The sequence below is a fragment of the Malaya genurostris genome, chromosome 1, assembly GCF_030247185.1.
Source record: "Malaya genurostris strain Urasoe2022 chromosome 1, Malgen_1.1, whole genome shotgun sequence".
In the NCBI taxonomy this organism is placed as follows: domain Eukaryota; kingdom Metazoa; phylum Arthropoda; class Insecta; order Diptera; family Culicidae; genus Malaya; species Malaya genurostris.
Genome location: NC_080570.1, coordinates 159,308,316 through 159,331,729, shown reverse-complemented (window position 1 = coordinate 159,331,729; position 23,414 = coordinate 159,308,316). Strand labels below are relative to the sequence as shown.

General features: G+C 39.1%; 2 protein-coding genes across 4 annotated transcripts; one reads left to right on the top strand and one right to left on the bottom strand.

Moving 5' to 3' along the window:
• Window positions 1-268: 268 nt before the first annotated feature.
• On the top strand, window positions 269-1,377 carry LOC131426474 (replication protein A 32 kDa subunit-A). Its single transcript, XM_058589234.1, has 3 exons — window positions 269-403; window positions 465-1,113; window positions 1,175-1,377. The coding sequence occupies exons 1-3, from the start codon at window positions 391-393 to the stop codon at window positions 1,254-1,256; spliced, it is 744 nt and encodes a 247-aa protein (XP_058445217.1). The 5' UTR covers window positions 269-390; the 3' UTR covers window positions 1,257-1,377.
• Window positions 1,378-5,853: 4,476 nt separating this feature from the next.
• Window positions 5,854-22,219, bottom strand: LOC131426473 (uncharacterized protein DDB_G0283357). Of its 3 annotated transcripts, none has more exons than XM_058589232.1 (5): window positions 21,914-22,219; window positions 14,526-15,602; window positions 9,870-10,050; window positions 8,079-9,793; window positions 5,854-7,717 (listed from the first exon to the last, which is right to left on the bottom strand). In XM_058589232.1, exons 2-5 carry the CDS (start codon window positions 14,743-14,745, stop codon window positions 6,834-6,836), a joined length of 3,000 nt encoding a protein of 999 aa, XP_058445215.1. In that variant the 5' UTR covers window positions 14,746-15,602; window positions 21,914-22,219; the 3' UTR covers window positions 5,854-6,833. The 3 variants fall into 3 exon arrangements, with proteins under 3 accessions (XP_058445215.1, XP_058445214.1, XP_058445216.1); XM_058589231.1 differs by lacking the exon at window positions 21,914-22,219 and adding an exon at window positions 21,753-21,898; XM_058589233.1 differs by lacking the exon at window positions 21,914-22,219 and adding an exon at window positions 20,947-21,265.
• Between the last annotated feature and the right edge of the window lie 1,195 nt (window positions 22,220-23,414).

Genomic DNA, 23,414 nt, shown 5'->3' with positions numbered 1-23,414 from the left:
TACAGATAAATACCGATTTTCAGTTTTTGTGTTGGAATCCATAGGAGTAAACCAGGTCGAGCGATCTTTTTTTTGTCGCAAAATCAGTTTCCGCACTAAATCGATGTTTGATTTTTCGAGAAAGATATTGTACAGATAGATTTTTCTGCCAAATACAGATTTTAGGAAGAAACAGTTGACAGCACTGGTGTAGTATTCCTAGTCAATCATAGAGCTCGCTGCTGCCGCTCAGTTCTAGTCACTTACTCTTTTTGACGACTAGCTGATTTGTTAGCTGTCGTTTTGAGGCGCGTAATTGAATACAAGTATCTTCACGAATACTCAAACTAGTTTGATTTATATTTCACGATTATCCAAAATAATTGATTCGATTAATACTTCATTGGAAAAATGAACGATAGCTGTAAGTACATTTTGGATGTTTGTTATTGATCAATGACTAGAATATTTCGTTTTCAATTAAGTTGGTGGAGGAGCATTAAACGCGACCGGTAGTGGTGGTGCCGTTCAGGAAAACAAAGCGGAAGGTGTCCTACCGTTGACCATTCGTCAGATTCTAGATTCGTCCGAAAATGGAATCCAGTTGTTTGGAACTAACTACAGTATGGTGACGTTTATTGCGATCGTACGGAACATTGACCACTCTTCAACCAAAATCACCTACCGACTAGAGGATCACACCGGTCAGGTCGACGGTCACTTCTGGCTCGAAGAGGGCGATACTATGAATGTACCGGGAATCGTAGTACATGGCTATGCGCGCATCGTGGGATCGGTACGGAACCAAGGTGGCAGCAAAGCGGTGATGATTTTCAAAATCGATCAGGTTTCGTCGCCAAATGAGGTTACCACACATCTGCTAGAAGTTTTGAATGCCCGGTACAAGGGTGAAGAATATGCTAAAAGTGGAGCTGGTGGTTCTGGATATGGAGGTGCTGGCGATAAGAATACCGCTTCCAGCGGGGGCTTCATGGAAACCGATGGCAACACGATGGGGCTTAGTGGAAAGCAACTGTTGGTGTACAAAGCTATCAAAGCGCACATTTCCGATATTGGCATCAGTCGGAAGGAATTGCAGCAAAAATTCACACATATAAATGTATCCGAGATGCAGTAAGTATTCAGTTGGATTGTTGAGAATCCTGGTTGGTGTTAATGTAGATTTATTTTGCAGGAGCATCACGGACTACATGACTCAGGAGGGTATCATCTATACTAGCGTCGATTCTGATCATTTTCTCTGTGTGGATTCATAATTTTACGTTATATACTGTTTTTACCGAGATTTTTATTTTTTCCCCTCAAGTGACATTTAACTCAGGTCTTGAGAAGTATGTGATGTCACGTGGATATTTTCATTCGTTGAAATAAATGTTTAATCTGCGTACTAGTTACTAGTTTTTGTATATCGAAACAAGAAGTCTGATTTTCGAATATTTCGCAGAAAAACAATTGTAGAAGGAGCGACCTTTGACCTTGAAAAATGGTTTCTCCTTAACATTAGTTAAGGGGACAAATTTTATTACCGAACCATCTGTGATTTTTCCATAATCTCATGCTGGAACGCGTTCCACGGATCGGTTTCTGGATTCGACCGAAAGAAAACATTCGCAGGGAGCCAAATCAGATGAATTCGGTGGTTGCTGAATGGTATTCGTTTCGTTTTTAGCCAAATGTTTACGGATAACAATAGCATTGTGTGACGGTGCGTTATCGTGGTGCAAGATCCACACATCTGGTATTTTTCTGCCATCTCTTTGATAGTCAATTTGGGTTGCACGGCTTTCTCACGAAAACCATTTCCCAGAAAATGAAGCAACGAAGTATTTTCCCCAGAATGTACCGTATTCTCCAGAAAACCGTATTCATGAAGGTACTAATTAGTAGAAAGACATACAACAGAATGTACAATTTTCCAGAATGCCATTTCCCAGAAGCAGCAAATACCAAGAAACTGTTTCCCCATAATGGAAAAAATACAAAAACAACATAGGAGCAGATCTTTTGACAGAAACTCAAGAATTATCAGTGGAGACAGGGGCTAGACAAGACACGTGGTTAAACCGGACAGCTCAAATATCTTATAAACCTGCTATTATTTCGATTCATAGATTGACTTTGAAAACGCGCTTGGAGATGACGCAGTAGAGATGATTTGGGTAAAAACCCAGTTTCAATGTTTTTTTTTTAATTTTTATTCATGTGTCCGATTTAGCCCCGGTCTCTCTTTAATTGGAAAACACCCTCTGAAATTTTTTTCGAAAATAATTTTTCAGAAAATTTCGAATGTATGGTTTTCTGGATTTTGGTACATTCTGGGAACTTTTTTTTCTTAATTTCATTACTTTCTAGAGTTTGTATTTCTGGAGATTAGTACTTTCTGGGCAATGAATTTCTGGGGAAAAAGCTTCGGTTTTTAATGTTCTGGAGAATAGTTTTCGGGAAAATGTTATAGAATCGTCAATTAGTGTTTTTATGTTTTCGACGTCGATGGCCTACCGCTTCTCTCATCATCATTCACAAACTCACGGTCACTTCTGAAACGATCGTGCCACTGATTAACGACTGTTTTCTTCAGAGTATCGTTGCCGGAACACTCTTCTAACATTTGCAATGTCGTCGCACCATTAAAACCGTTTTTAACGCAAACTCGTTGTTGCAAATTCAATTTCATTCTGAAAATTGTACGAAATCGAGGACACGCACAATCGCAGATATACTCAATACAGCGTAACTTTTACAAATGTCCAGAAATCAAGATGAAAATTTGATAGAATATCAATGACAGATTTGGTAACCTAAAAAAATCTAACCGGGTGACTGAGAGAGCCACACGATGGTGATTCCGGGAACTTTTTGATCAAGATAGTATTAGGAACAAAACACGACCACTTTGAGGCTTTCATGCTCGTAAAAAAACATCATAAACATAATAGTTTCGGTTGACGTGTTTACGATCTTGAAAAAGTTAAATTTTTATTTGTAATACTTCAAAAAGATTAGGTGCGCACTAATCGCACCGTCTCCCCCATGAAGCCTCAAAATTTTTATTTAAAAAATATTCTATTGTGAAATTCAGTCAACCCGCCAAGAAAAAATTGTCATCAGCATTGCGGATGTACAAATTTGCAAAAAAAATACATCTCTTGGAAATGTGTACGAGGGAAAACGGAGGATTGAAAAGTTTCAAATTTTGAGTCTACATGGTTTATGAACGGGAATATCCGTATTTGTGACGTTAGACGGACTAAAATAGGGTGATGCATTCGCTAACTTATTTAATAGGTATAGAACTTGAAGAGGTGTAAAGAAGATCTGGTGAAAGTCCTTCATAAGTTAGTCTTAAAAGCTTCTTGGTTTTTCGGACGACATTGTTAACATTCTTGTTGATAGTAGAACTGGGAAAGAGGCATTTGATCTAGGAGGAAACTTGCGAGGATCTTGGTTAAGTTCAGAGTGTAAGGGTGAAGCCAGAGTGGGAGCGACAAGCGATGCGAAGCGTAATACTAAAATTTTTTAATGCGACGTGGTAGCCATAGTAAAACCCGAGGGGGACGACACTAAAAAACTGCACTTCGCTTCGATTAGGCTTTTTCACGCTGCATACGATTATGCACACTTTCCTTCTCTTTGCTACACATAGTAACGGTTGAATATGGATCGATCGTCTTTTCTTGGATTTTGGCTGGTTAAAAACATAATCATGGAGATATGATGTATCGTAATAGGCCATGAAACCTGAAAGTTGCAAATGTCACATGAAGATGCCAGATGCAGACAGTTCGGAGAGTTGTGAACTATCGTCCTGTAAAATCAGTTTTGTTATATTCTGGTGCATAGCGAACCCACACACCGAGAGCGTATGCTTCGGATTATCTGCCATATCCTGTCGGAATGTTGGCCATTCTCGTTTAATATCTGCGTCATTTTCCACAATTTCTATATTCAACTCGAACCAAAAATTATTCCGAATTTCATCTACATCGTACACTGTAGAGTTTCTCGTTCCATTGTCTGATTTTTTTAACGTCTGCGATATCTGAGATATCTTCGGGTAAACCTTCAAAGGGCTACAATAAATTGAAATATATTCCATCTTCATGCTCCCAGCTACTAAGAGAACAAATTTTCAATGTTTCATTTACCAATCTGTTGACGAATCAATGTTGACGCTCAGTGAATGTAAAGACCAGCAACAGAAACTTTTTAAGAGATCATATGTTCTTTGACTTTCTTTTACACGGTTAGAAACGCTTTCAAACGGATCGATCTAGATGTTTGAATAGATGTAGTTTTTTTCGCTTTCCATTGACTTTTTGTATTTTATTTGAAAAAACCAGATCTGTCGTCCCCCTCGGTAAAACCAACTAGAAGCGATTTGAGCATCGCTTCTAGTTGCTTTTACTATGGCTACTTCGTCGCAAGCGCCAGAGGTAACCAAAAATTGACATTTTCATCCGTTGTTAAAGTTTCAAAAGAATGGATTCGGACGAAGAGTTTTTTATGTCCTAGGGCGTACGCAACTATTTCTTCGGAAATCATAAAGTGTTCGAAATTCGTCTCATTAATCGAAACAGAAGAAAGTTCAGTGAATATCACCATCTGTATAAAGAATTGTTCAAAGATTCTCAAAGTTTCATGACTATACTAACCAGTAGTTCCTAATATTTCCGTAACTTCTTTCCAACACTTCTTCACAGGGACCTGGTTCCGGTAATTACGATCTTGTTGATCTCAGAGCGCATTTCGTTTAAAAAATAGCATCAAAACATCAATCGAATAATCTTGTTCCGTCAAACCAAAAATCAATTTAATCTTTGTTCGCTTGTAAATCGCGTGAAAAACTTTGCACGTGGTGCTTGGTCATTTGTCGCGCTGAAAATCGCTCGTCGCTACGCAACGTATCGTGTTTACTGTGGCATGCATGTTTATTATTTTAGGTGGACGGAATTCGGTCGTGCTTCGTCGTGTGGTCCTTTAATATTCGCATTGCATCGCTTGTCGCTCCCACTCCGGCTTCACCCTGAGACGATGCGCGAGGTAAAAATACGTATTACGGATGCTAACTGGAAGTTATACGGACTTCGTAGCCAGCTGAATTCCCGTTATCTACGTACACTTCCTCTGTACAATTTGTTGATCTACGTGATGCTCAGCGCAGAACCTGGAAGAAGTCGACGGCTGCGGCCATTATGTTAGCGCGCATAGGGATACTGTTTCTAACGATCTCATACCCGTAATTTACCTCATTGTTATTATTCGCCCTTATTCTGAATAACGACGTATTGGTTTTTCGATCAAATATGGTACGGTCGAATACTGGATACCTTTGATTTGGTAGGCGTTATTAGGAATACGAATGAAATACGATCTAAAAAACAATACGTCGTTATTCAGAATAAGGGTGATTAGTAACAAATCATACTGGCCCTTATTACCGTTCTCACTTCCACTTTCACATTCACTTCACTTTATTTTACCTATTTCCAATATCACGCATAGTGAAGTGATCACTGTGGTGGAAAAAACTAATTTTTTCAACAAAATGTTAATGGCGTGATGGTAATAATGACATCAAGTTCATCCAAGTATTTACTTTTGTCTCTAAAGTGACTTTCGTAACAAGGACCTACATTCACTTCACTTGATTTCCACCGTGTAGTGACACCGGTAATAAGGGCCACTGCTTCCTAGTGTCGAGGTAATTGTATGAACACTGCATTAACAAAATCGAGTCATTGGATTTCTTTCGCTTCTTTACGTCAAAGTGCATTTGTTTTATCAGCTAAATTTAAAAACGAACAAAGCCTGTGGATTTTGATGTGATAATTAGAACAAGAACGAACACTACGATAAAGGAGTGATAAATCGTAAAGTAAGTTTATTCAATCGCATCATTATTGTGTGGGCTTTCTATCGGAGGTGGTTTTTGTTTTTGTCTTGTTGCGTATGCTCCTCATGTCGCCAACAACTGCTCATTGTAGTCTGAACGCACGAGTACAAAACCACACACCCGCTTGAAGTATAAAGTTTGATTTTACAACTAATGGATACAATCTATAGTGTATAGGTTTAATATATATATTTAATTGTAATATTATGATTAGTAAATCACGTTTCTTTCTTCTTAACACTCTAGTTAGTATGTTAGGTGATTACCAACTGAGTTTACATACTCGAATATGCAGTCGTAGTCGATCAATCGGAAACTTCCCGAGTTTACACAAAAGAAATAACACTACCCGGCAGGAGCAACTCAAGAATTGGTTAGGTGATTGAGGGGTCAGATTGTGCTGTTATCTACGTACAGTTATTCTGCGCTATCATAAATTGCTTCCTCTGTCTTACAAGCTATTACAAATACAGCAGGTATACAAATATAAGACTACCACTAACACAACAGTTCAGATTTGCTGATGATGATTTTTCTGTGGAAAAATCGAGCCGAAAGAATTTTATTCTTGTACACCTTCGAAATAACATATCTCCATATCGCAGACAGTGGTACGTTCCACGCAAACCCAAACTCATCCCGTAAACTAAATGAACAGTATCTATCGTATCATTAGGTTTGCTTCCAGAAAGCATTTCTAGTCACATCGTTAGTCTGACACAGTCCACTCTAGTTGCGAAATCTCCATCCTAAAAAGGTTGTGCCTGAAACGGTTCATTAGCCGCAATAAGAAACAACAGTCAAATCCAGCATTCGTCCTGAGGTCCACTAACTGCTGATGCTTAAACTTACACTAAGATCCACTCCGAACGAATGCTCCGCTAGTGATTAGTTACGATAGTTAATGGCAGTCTGGAACAGTAAAAGCCCAAACCCCAGTTTACTCGCTATCCGAGTCATCACAGAAGTGCTTGCGATAGTTTTTCCGTACCCGGGCCACCTTTTGCTGGAACAATTTTGAACCAAGATCGATCCCATTGCTACCACCGTTCGCCATCGGACCGCCACTGCCATTCAGACCGCTGGTTCCGGGTGTAGGCTCCAAGTAGTTTCCATTGCTACTACTGCTAGTCAAGGGTGTGTGAGACTTGGCACTGGATGGAATTCCGTTGGTGGATACGGAACTGCACGGACCAGTCGCTATGCCACTGTCCGGTGTGTAGTTCAGCAGCTCCCGATTATAGTCCGGTTGTTGTGGTTTCTGTGCAGACGCCCCGAATGAGGAAGAACATCCCGGTTGTTGCTGATCTACGGCAGCTAACAGCTTCTTTTTGTTGTTAAAGTAATCCACGAAACTATCATTACTGGAGGAACAATCGTAATCGTAGCTGCTGGACAGTCTCGAGTTCGATCGACTCGAGTAGGTGTGATCGTAAATCTGAGTATACGACGATGATGATTCATTGTTGTCGTGTGCAGCTGCAACCATTTGCTTCTGGTTGCTGCCATTCTGAATTACTGAATTACTGATTAGGTTGAAGTTGCTACCGGCTCTACTGCTATTGATATTGTTACTACTATTGCTAGAATTATTGTTGTGATTCACGTAGCTGCTGTTGTTATTACTGTGATCAAGAATGTTGTTGTCGTTATGATCTACCGCTAGGAGGTCGCTTGCAGAGTTCGGCGGGAGTTCAAAATGATTGATTGGCGATGTGATCACCCGCAGAAGATTGTCCGGCGATGCCGGATGTTCTGGAATCGACGGATCATCATCGGAATCGTCGTCATCGTTGGTGGTCGATGCTATGTGGAACAACAGATCTGAAAAGCAGAAGATGGAATGGGATTACTTATTTCCAACCAGAGGCGTTTCAGTCCGCTTTCAAAAGAACTATATTCAAACTAGGAAGTCTAAAATTATATTCCAGAATTCCAGAAACTAAATAAAATTTTCAACCTAATTTGGTACAATTTTCAAAGTTAAACATTTTCTTTTTAAATTTTATTTCTATAATTTTGTGTCCCCCATCTTTTCATGCATAACATGCTAATTAATTTATTTCAAATACTTCAGCAGTCTTTTCGTCTCGATTTGCAATAGCTGATACGAGACTTTCAAAATATTTGTAATGCTTTATATAAAATCCACAACAAAGAAAAATACTCAATAGTGAATACTCACTTCTTCCATTTCCGGTCAGTCCCGTGCTAGTGCTAGGCGTATCCATGCTGACATATGTACTGTTTGCGCTTGCCCCGGCACCGATTCGCATTGCATTGCACAACCCACTCGGACCCGCTCCGTTATTGTAGATGTTGCTGTTGCTACTACTGCTGCCGCCGCCGCCACCGCCCGGAAAACCCCTCGAGGTCGATGGGAAATTACCCAGACTGTCACAGCTTAGTTTGAGTTTTTTCGCCGCCGAATGCTGCGGTTGTTCACTGTCGTTATCGGCATCGTCATCGTCGGAGCTAGATTCCTCGACCCTGGTACTCGTGTTGGATGATGACGGTGTTCCTTTGGATTTCCGTCGGTACGTCCGATATACGGCAAGGTTCAGATTGGTGGTTTGCATGCGTCGCTTTTTAGTGGATTTTGAAACTTCCGAATCACTTGTTTGCTCATGCGAAACTGGGCGCTTGTTGTATTTGCTAGTACTGAGCCGTCGATTCCGTTTTCCGATACCTTTTCTTGTGGTCCGTAGTGCTCCCAATCCCGGACGTTTCGGTTGATTCCGTTGACCATATTTGGATTTCGTGATTGTGCGTCGATTAGTTGCACGAGCATTTGCAGTCTTCAGGGCAAGTCTTTTCAATCGATTACGCTTCGTTGCGATAAGATATGCAATCCGATTTCTGTATTTTGTTCGCTGAGTAACATCACCGCGTCTGTTTTGCTGTTGGCCACGCAACGGTATGTAGTTTTGCACGGATTCCGTATCCGACGTTTGAGTAGTGTCCGGTCGAGAAGATTCGTTTTCATCCGAACTATGTTCGGATGTTTGATCGGATGTCTCACTGTTCCAACCTTCAATCTCCTGCTGAACCAAATAGTCAAAGAATGCCATCATTCGTGGATCCTCCGTAGTCGACTGGTGACTGTAGTCGTGTGTCATGTTCAATGAAATGTACTCCTCGTTGGTAAACACTTCTCTCGGATTTTCCGGACCAGCAGCTTCCTCCACCAAGCAACCACGCCACGATTCCAATTCGAATGGAGTCCAAAGTTTAACGATCTTTTCTACTCCGGACGAAGCGATCAAACATTTCTGAGGATTGTACCGAACTTGATTCACAATTGACCGATGCCCATAGAGAACCATCTGATTTCGGTCTACCCACTGATCGGTGTCATTCACGTCTGCGTCGGTCACGCGCCACACATACAGATTGAAATCATCCGATCCGGACAGCACAAACTGATCACGCTCTCCGGCAAAACAGCAGCTTTTCATCGTACACGAATTGTAATAGTCCGGATGGTAAAACTGACAAATCGGTTCTGGTGATGCTGTTGAGAACAGTATCGGTGGAAGACGTCTTCTCAGTGCCAGTACCTGCGTACCCAAGCTATTGAATCGAATACTCATGCAACTCTGAGCAGCGTTTTCTCCGCCGTACCGAATCGTTGGCATCTTCGGAGCACGGAGATCCCACAGGGCGGCACCTTCCTTTGCATTAGCCGTCACAATGAATCCGGCATCGTACGGATGATGCATAACGGCATGGTACGGCGACCGACACCTGGACACGCACATCACATCGGAACCGTCCCGCATGTCAAAAATCAGAATTTTCCCATCCTCGCCGGCCGTCGCGAACAAGTCATCGTTCGACGGATCAATAGATAGGCCGTACACTGGCTTACTGTGCAGAAATACGTCGACCGATTCTCGTCTGGAATGGAAATGGATGAAAAAAAATATGTTCTGGACCATACCATTCCATACTGAACACTAGAGGAAATACTCACGTCTGAACGTCATGGACAATAACGACGTCGTCGTTTCCGCCGGAGAAAATGCGCGCATTCCGCGAGTCTATGCCCAGACAGAATATGTTACTCAGATGCTGTTTTTGCATCGACGCCGGCGATTCTTTCTCCAGGATGGATTTGTCCACGTGCCACAGAAGCACACGACGGTCGTCGCCACCTGTCGTTTGAAAAAAAAAACAAAAATGCGATTATGCGATTTGATAAAACTGAATCGGACTGGACGGAAAACTCGTTTTAATATTCTTCCAATACAGCTTGGAAAGTGTGAAGACAGCCATCATGTAGAACAGTGGGTTGAGAACCTTTTAACTTAGTTTGGGCGTTCATTCGCAAGATGAAATGCAACTAGCATACAAACGTGGAAAGTCCACTATAACTCTAGAACGGATGGTTCTCTTTTGGATGGTCGTGCTGGTGCCTACTGTCATGAAATGAGTCTAGAGCAGTCTCATTCACTTGGTAGATACTGTACTGTGTGGTAAACGAATATTTTAGTTTTCTTAGGGGTGCCGGTAACCGAACACCTTTTTTGAAATGGCCAAAATTTATCACTTTACTAAATTTATAATAAAGTTTTTTTCAATCAAATGAATCAACTTAGTTTCTTAATCAGTTGTTAAATAGGGACTTTAGATTTCCATTGATGTATAGATGTCCGCATAATGTAGGAATTGTTTGTTACGCAACAGAACAAACTTTGAAACAGGATCTTGTACAGCTTTTAGGCTTCGAGAAAGTTTTCTCAGAACTTGTTCTATACGTTTAAGTTGCCAAAAAGTGCCACGCGTACTTTAGAGCTCTAATAAAGTGGATATTTTTAGGTACTGAGCAACTTTCGATTGCTTGAATATTGATATTTTTAGAACAATCATTTAGTAAGGGCATATTCAGTAGTGTTCTACTTCTAGATGCATAATTTATGTCAGTTTTAAAATTTAAATCTGGATTTTATAACAAGAAAAACTGACAGCCATAGTAGTGTTTTACTCGTGTTTCAATAGAACGGCAGCGTATGCCAGTTTTCAATTTGACAGAAGAACTGTTCCAACAAATAAAACTAGAACGGCTTGCTGGGGATATTATAGATCTCCAATATAAAACTTCCAACTGCCTAATTCGCTCTAAGCAATAATTTTGATACCCAATTAAACACGTGGCTTCGAAATGAAGAATTACATGGATCAAGTATGCATGTGAAATCTCCGCACAAAATAACTCGTAGCGCACCAAACGATTTTTTCAGCAATATAGTATTCTTTCCTCTTTCACTTATGCAACTTTTTACGCGCCAATCATCAATCGTGGATCAACTATTGATGACTTCTTTCAGTGGAAAATTCCATTTTTATACAAAACATCTTTAAGGATTTTTCCTATTTTTCCGATGAATTTCTTAAATTTTTTTATGTACGAACCCGGTGAGGATAGAAACTGATCAACTGATGATGTGATTACAAAGAATGACCTCTTCATTTTTAAAGACTGTCCCAGAAAGTATGGACGCAACCAAAAACCGCTGTCAATTTTTATGGCTGCGTCCTGTTGTTTACACTCTTCTCTAACCACTTGTGCAGTTGTTTATTTGTTTTCATTAGTTTGTTTTGAAATGCGTGGACTTTCAGCAGAACAACGTCGAAAAATTGTGTACAAATGGTGCACAGAACGCGGACTGTCACTGAGAAAGATAGCAAAAATGGAAGGAGTAGTGAAAAAGCCGTGCGAAATGCAATCAGGAAGTTCGGTGAGGATAACACCTTTGAGGATAAACCGAAAACGGGTAAAAATAAGGTTCTGCTAAACCTCAGTTGGATAAACGTATACTGAAGGCGTTCGAGCAAAAGAAGGAGGTTTAACACTTCGAAGTCAAATGTTCTTCGTGCTAAAGAACGTTTGAATCTTCGAACCTATAAGAAGCAGAAACAACCAAAACGTAGTCCGAAACAAGAATCATCGATCAGGCCGAGGGTCCGAAAGCTGTACAATACGATTCTTGCTGGAAATTTGAACTGCATAATCATGGACGACGAAACCTACGTGAAACTCGATTACAAATCCTTGCCGTGACCACAATATTATACGGTGCGAGAAGGGCAAGTGTTAAACCAGTCCGAGACATCGATTGAAGTCAAAAAATTTGGTAAGAAAGCTATGATCTGGCAAGCAATTTGTAGCTGCTGTAAGATTTAGAAACCCTTCATCACCACTGCTTCAATGAACAGCGAAATATACATCAAGGAATGTTTACAAAAACGACTTCTACCCATGATTCGAAGCCACAAGGATCCTGTTGTCTTCTGGCAAGATCTTGCTTCTTGTCACTACTTGAAATCAACGGTAGAATGGTATACTACCAAAAATGTCACTTTTGTCCCAAAAGACAGAAATCCACCAAATTACCCACAACGAAGGCACATCTTAGGAAACATGTCTCGACAGCCGAAACCATTCAAAAGTTCGAAAAAGATTGGAAAAAAGTGTCAAAACTTGTCGCCAAGAAGTCTGTACGGAATTTAATGAGGAACGTTCGCAAGAAGGTGCACCAGCTAGTCTACAATGGCTAAGTAGCAAATGTTGAGAATAATATTCTGTTGTTGTAGTCTAATATTATCAGTATATCGAATAAAATTTGAATATCTAACACTTGTGAATTATTTACAGCGAAATCAAAGTGCGTCCATACTTTCTGGGACAGTCTTTATATAGATTTCACCCTGTAACTCCGGAATCGGAAGTCGGATTTGGACATTAAATTCACGAGTTTATCGGTGACCATAAGACTATCTATGAGCAATATGAGTAAGTTATTTGAAATTGAAAATTTTACACTAATCACTCTGTAATTCCGGAACCGGGTGTCGGATCAATATGAAATTCGGGAATTTTCTATGGCATCTTATTAACTTTTTACTTGAATCTAAGTTTGTGGAGATCAATTAGGCCATCTCCGAGAAAGTTAGTGCACATATTTTTATTACTTTGTAATTCTGGAACCGGAAAAGATATTCAAGTAATATTGAGGAAAATTTGTATGGGACTGATGCAAAAAACTGAAGACCGACAATAAAAAAACGGAAAAGTTCTTCTATATTTGACTCAAAATGGCTTACAAATTGAAAACGTTATGCTAGTTTATACCCAACTTTCTTGTTCTTGTTCAAGACTCTGAGCAAAATTTTTCGAAGATTCTTAAGGGTAGGGGGGGTTGTGGTAGGGTCTAAATGGTGAAAAAAATCATTTTGCAAATTTTTTTCAGAACTATCGTTCAACCAAATAAATTCAAATATTTTGTATAATAAAAAGCATCATTTGAACAACATTTAGTAATTTTTTCGTGGAAAAACATTGAGAAATAAGTCGGTGAAGAGGTATTTTTGAGGACGCTTCTCAAAAATCATGATTTGCGGTGTCCACTGTGTCTCAGCGCAGACTAATCAGAAGTGAACAAATCAAAGCAGCGTTGTTAGAGTAGAAGTTTTTCTGGATCCCAACGTTTCTGTTTGATTTTTTTTAATTTTTTTTAATTTTTGGTGGTTGTTTAAATTCAAAAGAACGATTTTTCACGAAAAAATCCGCCATTTTGTAGCTGTTAAACCTTTCCTAAGTAACAAACAACGAAAAGGAAAACGTTGGGGTCTGGTTTTTTATATGTAGAAAGTGTGTGCAAAATTTGAAATAAATTGGTGCAGCAGTTTTTGAATGACGATGGACACGGACTTTCAAAACCGCGCAGCTCTTATTTCTTCCGATAGGCTTCAAAATTTCACATAATATTCTCGAAATGTTTTACTATCAGAAAATAGAAAGAAAATAATAAATGAATTTTCAAAAGTGTTAGACCCTACCCACCCCTTAAGTAATATTTAAGAATGGACTAAAACAGGTTTCTCTGAAGACATACACTTTTTGACGTAGACGTTATGTTTTTGCTATTTCATTCAAACAAGGCTTGAACACAGTTTAAACACAGCATTTGGCAGATGTGAATAACAAAATCGAATCAAAGAAATTGATCAATTTTTTCTCATTTTTTGTCTGGGACATTCTGTAAATCATTCCGAAGAACTCGGTGAATGATTACTAGAAGACGAAAAATATTATTTTTTATGATCTACGATAATCGATTGAAGTGTGACTCTTTTCTTCTTTTCCGTTTCTCCGGATCAACGTATCAAACGGGGATTCGAACACAAACCCTGCAAGAAATGTCATCGCGACGTTCGTTCGTGTATGTTTATCTGTCGTGTCCGTGTGTACTCACTCGCTCACTGCACGCCAGCTATCGTTTTATTTTTGTTTTCGCTTTGGCAGCCCATCCTTGGCCGTCGTGGTGCATGCAGAGCAGTGTCAGCAGTCACCACACCACGAACGGCCGATGGTACACACAGGGGCGCAGAACGTCGTGATTATTATCCCCCTGCTGCCTTGGCTAGCCGCTCGGTCTGTTGTTGCGTATATGCGAACACACAGGCCATTTTGTTCAGCGAAGGCCCCCCCGTGTGTGCTGCCAAGATTTTTAGATCCTAAAAGATTTTTTTTTCTGATTTTGCATAAAATCCTAACCAACTTTCCAAAATAGTGCTTACTTTAAATCTACGGAAACAAAACTATTAAAATTATTCAATCGCTACTCACCCGAAACTAGCAGTTCACCCTCCTGGCTGAACTCGATAGCATTGACGCAACCGTAGTGCGAAACCAGGTCCTTTTTGTATAGGTTCTTGGCGATCCTCAGCCGCTGATGGAACAGATTGTTGCGGAACTGATGAACATTGTCGCCGAGCTGACGGCTAACCAGGTGACCCAGCACATTCGGCTGGAGCTGTTTCGGGCGCCGCTGATGGTGGTGGACCATTCTGTTGGATTGACCCGATCCTCTTCCGGGTCCGTATGCTATTCGGGTTTTCCTGAATCGCTCAATATACGATTTTTTTCTTTTCGACCGAACGACTCAAAATCTTCTTCGTTCTACAGAGAAAAAGTTTTTTTTTCGCTACCACCAAGAAGGGATAGTCAAAATTCACTCTCGACCGACCGTCGTTATATTCTTACTCTATTGCCTTCTCCTCACTTCAAACCGAGGACCCTTTGCCGAACTCTGCCTGACTCACCACTTTCATCGATTCACCTTCTCTTACAGCAAAGAATGTCTGCCACTCCGCAGCCAGCAATACATATGTCAGTCACAAATGATTCTCACGCAAATTGAATATTTCACGTTAGAATTACTCTTCGAATTAGTATTTTCCTATCAATCAGCACTGTCCCGTACAATCAACATTTGAGTTCCCTGAAGGATTCTGCACCGAACCGTACATTACCGACAATAATGTTCCTGCTAAATTCTGGGTACCGACCAGCTTCGACCCGATTGGACACCCCACAGAAACGAGTACTATTTTCCGGATTCCACTCTACGGATTCACAACCGAACTATGCACCGATTTTCACTGCTGCTGACAGAAACAAAACTGCACGGTACCAGCAGCGACAGAAAAGTACTCTTTTTGACACTTTTTCTTGCGTTGCCATTTTTTCGTCGTTTATAAATCGTCTCTATAGTTGCTGTTCGCCTTTCCTCGGTTGCTGCTGCGATCTGTTTGCTGCTTGCGCTGGTGCTGCTGCTGCTGCTGCTGCTGAATGGAATGGATGCCTTGATCCAATACATATGTACGTAGGTGGCAACCGTATACAAAAAATATACTGAAACGACTGACAACAACAACAGGAGAGAAAATGAGACTCTTGGTGTATGTAAGCTTTCGGTATGGTAGGTAGGTACATAACGTCAATCGAATTTGGCTGAAACGCTGAAAAAGTTTTTATTATATGCAATGGGAAAATGCGCCCAACCGGGCGGGGGAGATTCTGATTGAATAGAGAAATGACTTCCTGTCAGCTTGCACCGGAATATTTCCAGCTTCTCCAGGCACTGCGGAACTGAGTCCCAGCCTACTAGACTTTCACTAAAACAATAATATGTAGTATGTCACTAAATCAAACAATTCGAACAAGACAGCATTAAAAAAAATTGAAACTGCTATTTAATGGAGTTCGGCTTATCAATTAAATATTTGATTCAATTTGTTCACGGTGACATAAACCGCCCAAGATTTTACTAAACCACTCAAGATTTGAATTGACTAAATTTAATTTAAAATCAACTTTTGAATAACTTTAACTCTGGTAAATTTGACAATCAATAAAAATAAACTGTCAAGCTGCGACCATTTTGAAAATTTTAAACGGATTTTGAGAATGAATGACCTTGGCTTTTCTCCTTTTTAATTGAAATGTTGCAAACCGAACATCGATGGTGATGGTGTTACGGGGGAGTAGGGTCTAAAAGATGAAAAAAATCATCGTTTTTGCGAGTTTCTTTTAACATTTTCGTTCAACAAAATAAATTCAAATGTTTTGTATGATAAAAAGCATCATTCGAACAACATTTTGTAATTTTTTCGTGGAAAAATAATGAGAAATAAGTCGGTGAGGAGGTATTTCTGAGGACATTTCTTAAAAATCATGATTTGCGGTGTCCACTGTATCTCAGCGCAGACTAATCAGAAGTGAACAAATCAAAGTGGAATTGTTAGAGTGTAAGTTTTTCTAGACCTTAACGTTTCTGTTTGATATTTTTTTTAATTTTTGGTGGTTGTTCACAGTAAAAAATATTTTTCACGAAAAAAAAACGCCATTTTGTAACTGTAAAACCTCCCCAAAGTAACAAACAACAAAAAGGAGAACGTTGTGGTCTGGTTTTTTATATGTAGACCCCTCGCAAAAAAGGATTTGTTCGGGAAATGTGAGAGCTGGATATCTTGTTAATATGATGTCTTTGCCAGAATGTAGTTTCGACTAGCCTAAAATTCTCGGTTGATTTTTCATTAGGGCGTATGAGCAAGTGACAGTTTCTCTTTAATCACTCTCTATTTCGATTATTGTGATGTGTTTAAAGAGATTTTCTTTGATTTAACTACTCTGTTTGAAAGTCGAAAGTTTCAGGTACCATTTTATGCAAAGAGTTGAGTGATAAACGTGGAAACCGCTTGGTATTCAATAGAAGAGAAAGTAAACACAGAGAAACAGTCACTTGCTTATACGCCCTAATGAAAAATTCACCGAGAATTTTAGGCTAGTCGAAACTACATTCTGGCAAAGACATCATATTAACAAGATATCCAAGATAGCTGAACTGTCAAGGATAAATTTTTGTTCATTCGTGACGTCACGATAAAAAATTCAATAGATGACATTTACGATTCCGGAGATATAATCGTGAAAGTGACGTAACTGACAAACCGCACTTTCTTATTTACGATTTTAACGAGCTTGAGCACGTACCTGTTTCAGAGAGCAATCGACCGTCCCACGACAAAAGGGCCTAACTGTAAATGAGAGCCTCTCTTTGTTTACTTTTGATTATTACGGAGCCATTATTGCAAATTCTCTAAAGGTTTTAATATAAATCGAAAGCTTGTAGTTTTACCTTGAATGTTTTGCGAAGAGTAAAGCGTCAAATATGAAATCAGTTCGGTAAATCGTGAAAGAAAAAGTAAACAAAGAGAAACTGTCATTTGCAGTTAGTCCCTTTTGTCGTGGGACGGTCGATTGCTCTCTGAAACGGGTACGTGCTCAAGCTCGTAAAATCGTAAATAAGAAAGTGCGGTTTGTCAGTTACGTCACTTTCACGATTATATCTCCGGAATCGTAAATGTCATCTATTGAATTTTTTATCGTGACGTCACGAATGAACAAAAATTTATCCTTGACAGTTCAGTGGTACTGTTTACAAACAAAAATCGAAGAACACATTTTAAACAATCTTTTTACTTGGCAACTAGCCACTTTCATTTAATAAATCTCAAAAACAAAACGTATCCAATCGTGAGCAAATGTTTTATTACTCTATTTAGGTGATATGGACCGTAAATGCTCTCATCCAAGTTGTCAACAGGCAAACAAAAAAATCTCTGTTTACAAACAGTACTGCTGAACTGTCAAAATGTGTTCATCCGATTGAGGTTAGCAGTGACGGTACCTAATTTGCCATTCGAACTTATTCACGTTCAGTAGCTTGCAAACGAGCCTACGATAGTGATGGGCGAGCGCTCACGAGCCGTTCATTTGAGCCGACTCGTAGCAATGAGCGAACGAACCACGGCTCTTCAAAATTGAACCGCGGCACTCAAGCAGAGTTGCCATTCTAAAATCTGCGTTTCAACTTGGAAAATCTGTGTGCCTGTGTACGCCCAAATTTGATTGCGTTGTTGGTTAAACGATGTTTTCTAATGAAGCTGTCAAAAATACATAGGAACATTCAATCAGCAGTGAATTTTCAAAGAATTCTGTCGTAATAGTAGAAGAAAAATAGATTTTTTTCCAAATAGAATTTCAACTAATTTATTTCAATATCCCGCTTCCTCGCACACGGACACCTCTAGTTGTGAAACCAGGCCCGTGCGCAGGAATCATCCAGGGGGGGGGGGGGGGGGTGGGTTTCAAGGGGAGAGGTGGGTGTCCAAAAGGCGAAAAGACGCCTCATCCACTATATTGACAATGTAAAACGAATTCTGACAGGCTCGTGAAATCATTAAAAGGGGGGGGGGTCAATTTTGTCGAACATTTTTTAGCGAAAACGATAAAAGAAATAGTTCCCCTGCATGTGAGTATTGGGCAGAACACAATTGAGGACTCAATTTTTGATCGCCCATATCGCTCATGCATTTCCATGGCTCTCACACTCACTCTCTCGAACCGCTTCTCCACATTGACGTTTATTGAAAAAGGGCCAATGAGCCGTTTAATTGAACCGACTCTTACAAAAGAGCGTTCGGCTCAGAGCCGCTCATTGAAATGAGCCGTATTGCTAATCACTAGCTTACGATTGTCAGCATTGGCATATTGTCGCAAAACTGAAATGTAGAGGCGCTGCTTATTTAGAGATGATACTTTCCGCAAGAGCTGTCAAATCGGTACTCCACCTTTTCAACGATTTCTTATGAAAACGGGAAAACTCATTTGCAAAATCATAGTAGAAGTTGAAGAAAAAGTTTTCACTCTGAGGTGGTAATGTTGATCTTAGTTCATTGTGCGAAATCTACCGTTTATTCGGAATAGAGCATTAAACTTGGTTTGATGCCATTTTTCAAATGCCTGGAAATAACAAATAAAGTATCCAAAATACATAGTACTCGATCGCTATACATTCTAGTACTGGAGAAATCAACATTACACTGGTTTCTGTTCAAAAAAATGTTGATCCGAAAAAACCTAAAAAATCTTACCCAATTTCACACATTTCTGAAGATTTTCCATGTTTAATCGTACACACTTAAATTTTTTAGCTGAGTCTCGGCAAAAAAATGCCGAGATTCGCACAGCCGAGTAATCAGCAATCATCTCGGCAAAAATAAAAGTACTGAGCGTCTCGGCATCCTAAAATTTGACAAACGTCAAATATTGCCGAAATCGTCAGCATAAGATTTACTGTTTGCTCAGTGAAACGTTCTCTGAATATTCGGCAATCCAATAAAACGAAAAAATTAAAAAAATAAATTACCGAATCATCAGTATTTAAAAATCTAGTCAATTAATTTTGTTTGTATTTTCTCAACATTATAAACACGCCATTCAGGATAAAAAATTCATTTTAATAACACTTAAAGGAGGCTTACAAATTTGTTGCCAGTAGTGCTTAAAGCCTACCAGAAAACATGTAGCATAAATAAAAAGCGGCGTTTCCAGAGGCGGCCACCTTGAGTCGAGCTGGAAATATGAAAATAAAAATATATATTGATTTTTGGCTTACAAAAATGTTCAATATTTAATGATGCATATACGGTATTGTTCAAAAAATAAACTTACTTTGATCTATTGAATTATTCCATGCATTGGGTTATTTTTTCGCATATCCCCCAAAGTTTTGTCTCGAAGACGCTTTGAGCCCCGTCTTGGGTGTTTTTCCCTTATAATCGCGAGTGCTCTGATAAAGTCGCTTTTTATAAAGCGAAACATGTCACTATATTTATTCAATATTTTTACTTGCAAGTTGTTCCACGCTTCTTCGAAGATTATCCATTTTTTCACTCGAGAATTTCATTAGAAAATAATTGCACAATGCGAAGCGAAAATGTAACGCGGCAATAAATGACAGCTGTCGTGCTGGATCTCGGCAACAGCTAGCGCCTATTCCGAAATCTCGGCAAACGTCTCTGCTGATGTCGGCATATCTGTTGTTTACTGATAAATTCAGCAAGCAATTATGCCAAATTTCGGCAAAGTGGAGCATTTTACCGAAATATCAGTGAATGCATTTAACGAAGCTCAGAAACATGCGTATTGATTACTGAGCAATCAGCAAATTTACGTGTTGCTGATCAGTTTCGGCATTTTATTATGCCGAGCTCAAGAAATGGTTTTAAGTGTGTAGTTTACACTAACAAAAGTAGTAGTCATCACTTTGAAATCGATTTTCTTCTACTCCGAATGTACTTTTATTGCTGATATCTATTTGTACTATTGAATAAACGATAGAAATGTTGCAAATCACTACTGCCGATATGAAAATTTCCGAAAGAATCCTTCTTTTCTTGGTTCCATTTTTCATTGGCAGATGTCGCTACCGGTAAATCAGCTTTGCGACAATGTGCCAATCAGCTAAACCATCTCCGAAAAACTGAACGGATTGAAAAATGTTCGATGAATACGTCACTTTTACGAGGGGCTACAACGTTTGGCATAATACTGTTTGGCATACTGATCATTTGGCATAACAGATGAACACGCTGCCTAATAGATATTATTCTAATTTACAGCAATTTTGAAAGGTCTAATGCGGCTATGCTATTTGGGTATTCCGGGCAATTTGACCTGAGATATACAAATTTACCGACCGTACACAGTGTACATGCACGGTGTTCTGTGTTCTCAGGATGCCTTCAGAGATGTGATTTTCTTTATCCTCTGGGTAGCTTTTTGATAGAGTAGTTCCACCCTTTGGAACAAATTTGTAGGATTGAGTTCAACCTTTCACGATTTTTTCTCTATTCTATACCTGGTTTTCAAATACTTGGATTTTCCAACTGCTTGAAACTTCGGGGGAACTAAATCGGGGAGTTCTGTCGAGGTAGATGAATTTCACTACTCCTAACTCTTAATTTCACTGATTCTTATAACTTTATTTTAGAGTTTCCTACATTCCACTATCACTTCCTTTACATACACAGAAATTTCTTCGTCGTCACATAAACCGCAATTTATCTTTTCAGTACAGCAAAATCAAAACCAAAACTTTACTATCGCATCATTTGATATGAAGTAGAATTTCTCTTATTGTAAGCACCGACACAGAATCTAATGTCTGTGTTTTGATCGATCTGTGTGCTGAATAAATTGTGTCAAGTTTAAATATGAATGCCATATGCTGAATAAGAGTTGCCAGCTTCAAATGTGAATGTTTAAGTTGATTAATTATTTAGAAAAGAGACTGTACCTTGGGTAAAACAAAAAAAAAGATTATTTTGTTTTCGCTAGAAGCAGGACCCAGTTCAGATTTGATCAGAGCTGACTTTAAACTAAAAGCAATCAGAGATTTGACACAGGTTGGGTAGATTTGTTTAAACAAAATATGATTTAAAGATTGCCTATCACATACTTCTTATTTTGATATGCACTTGTAATTAGACCTATATTAGATAAATTCTAACGGAGTCAACGACACCAATTATGTAAATATGCAAAGTAGTTCTAAAGTTTGCCTAATAAATAGTTTGAAATCGAATCAAACATCACAGATCAATGGCGTTCGATAAGAACTAGCTGGATTTTACTTTTTGTGAATCAGTCAACTAAAACACTTACCAATTTTAGCACAAGAAACCAGAGAACTCAAAACCACGTATTTCTTCTAACTTGTTAAATAATCTGCTGAGTACTTTATTTACCTCGAGTAGTTCGTAAAAATGACGGAGTAGGATATGGTAAATAGTTATCAATAAATTTTATTATTCACTTCGGCTTACCTGTGTAGGTAGTTGTGAGAGCTGAGCGCTACCCAGCCATCAAATGGTAAGGCAAAATTGAAATTGTACGCAACCTTGTTTGCAATCAGCAGCATAAGTAAACAAATTAGCATAATCAGCATCGGTCAACATAAAAAAGCAAACACCTTCCACCGGCTATGGTTGCTCCCCTATGTATTACGCTTACACTACTGCAAATGCGGAGACGGATCATCACATCATCACACTACTGAGTTCGACATACCAGACTGCTTCTTGTAAACATCACAGAGTATGATATACGACGCAGTTGACAGATCACACAACATTCCCTGTACACGTACACTAATGCCGATAATGTTTGCGCATGCGCACGCACACTCGTCTCAGCTGTCGTTTGTATGGGCGACACACACCACATACGGTACTATCGCCGATCAGCTGTTTTTGACAACTCTCGATTACACTTACACAGTTTAAACCTTTATTTTTAGTTCATCCGTTTGCTTACGATTCTAGTACTACGCACAGCTGTCGTTTACTGATGAAGCTAGTGAATTCCATAAGCTAAAGTTCATAAGGGATGTGCTTAAATTTTGTATGTTTCTCCGAAAACCATATGAGATCAAATAATTATATTTCACTTTTGTGCACTTTTTCAGAGATCGCTAAATAAAAGCAATTTCTACTGCATTCTTGAAAACTACAACTCTTTCGAAAGGTATAGTTATTAGTACACTATGTTATAGAATTTGATCACTTTTATTTCTTTTGAAAAGATTAGAAATTATCGTTCTTTAACAAAGAACTTTTGTTCACTCATTCTTCCAGAAAAAAACTGGTTATTTTGAACCGTTCACGAACGAATTGCCATCTCTAGTTTGAATAGACCGTTAAATCACTCTAAGGCGAGATGGACCGCAATCGGTCTCAGCCGTCGATAAGACATAGCAAAGAAAAAAAAAATAAATCACTCTAAACTAACACCGTTAAATAAACCGCCCTAAAAAGAATGATAGGTTCTTTTGGTGTCCACTATGAAAAAACTATTTCGTAATGATACTAACGTAATAGTGAACGATAAGATACCGAAATTTCGAAACGCTTTTTGCGTTCTTCATCAGTGTCTTTATAAGTCTTTTTTTGACTGTTAAATAAAATAACCTCTCCTAATCCTACATGGTCCTTCCGGAACATTTGAAATTTTCTAAACTCGTTAATTCTCGTGTACAATCCCCCCTAAGCTTTCCAAAAACCCGCAAAATCTTGTTAACAATGTCATCAAGAAGGTTGCTAAAAAGTACGGTGTATGTATTGTGCCGCATAAAAAAAAAATTTTCGACGTAGTAGAATTGATAACAACACGCAAATATAGAGTTTACAGAAATTGTAAAATAAAGTCAAGCGATTGATTTTAGAATGTAACAGATATTCTTCCTCTTCCTTCAGTTATGGTATGCTGCCCCGATATTTGTGTAATCGGATTGAAAGAGAGAGTGACTTGCATAGAACACAAAACTTT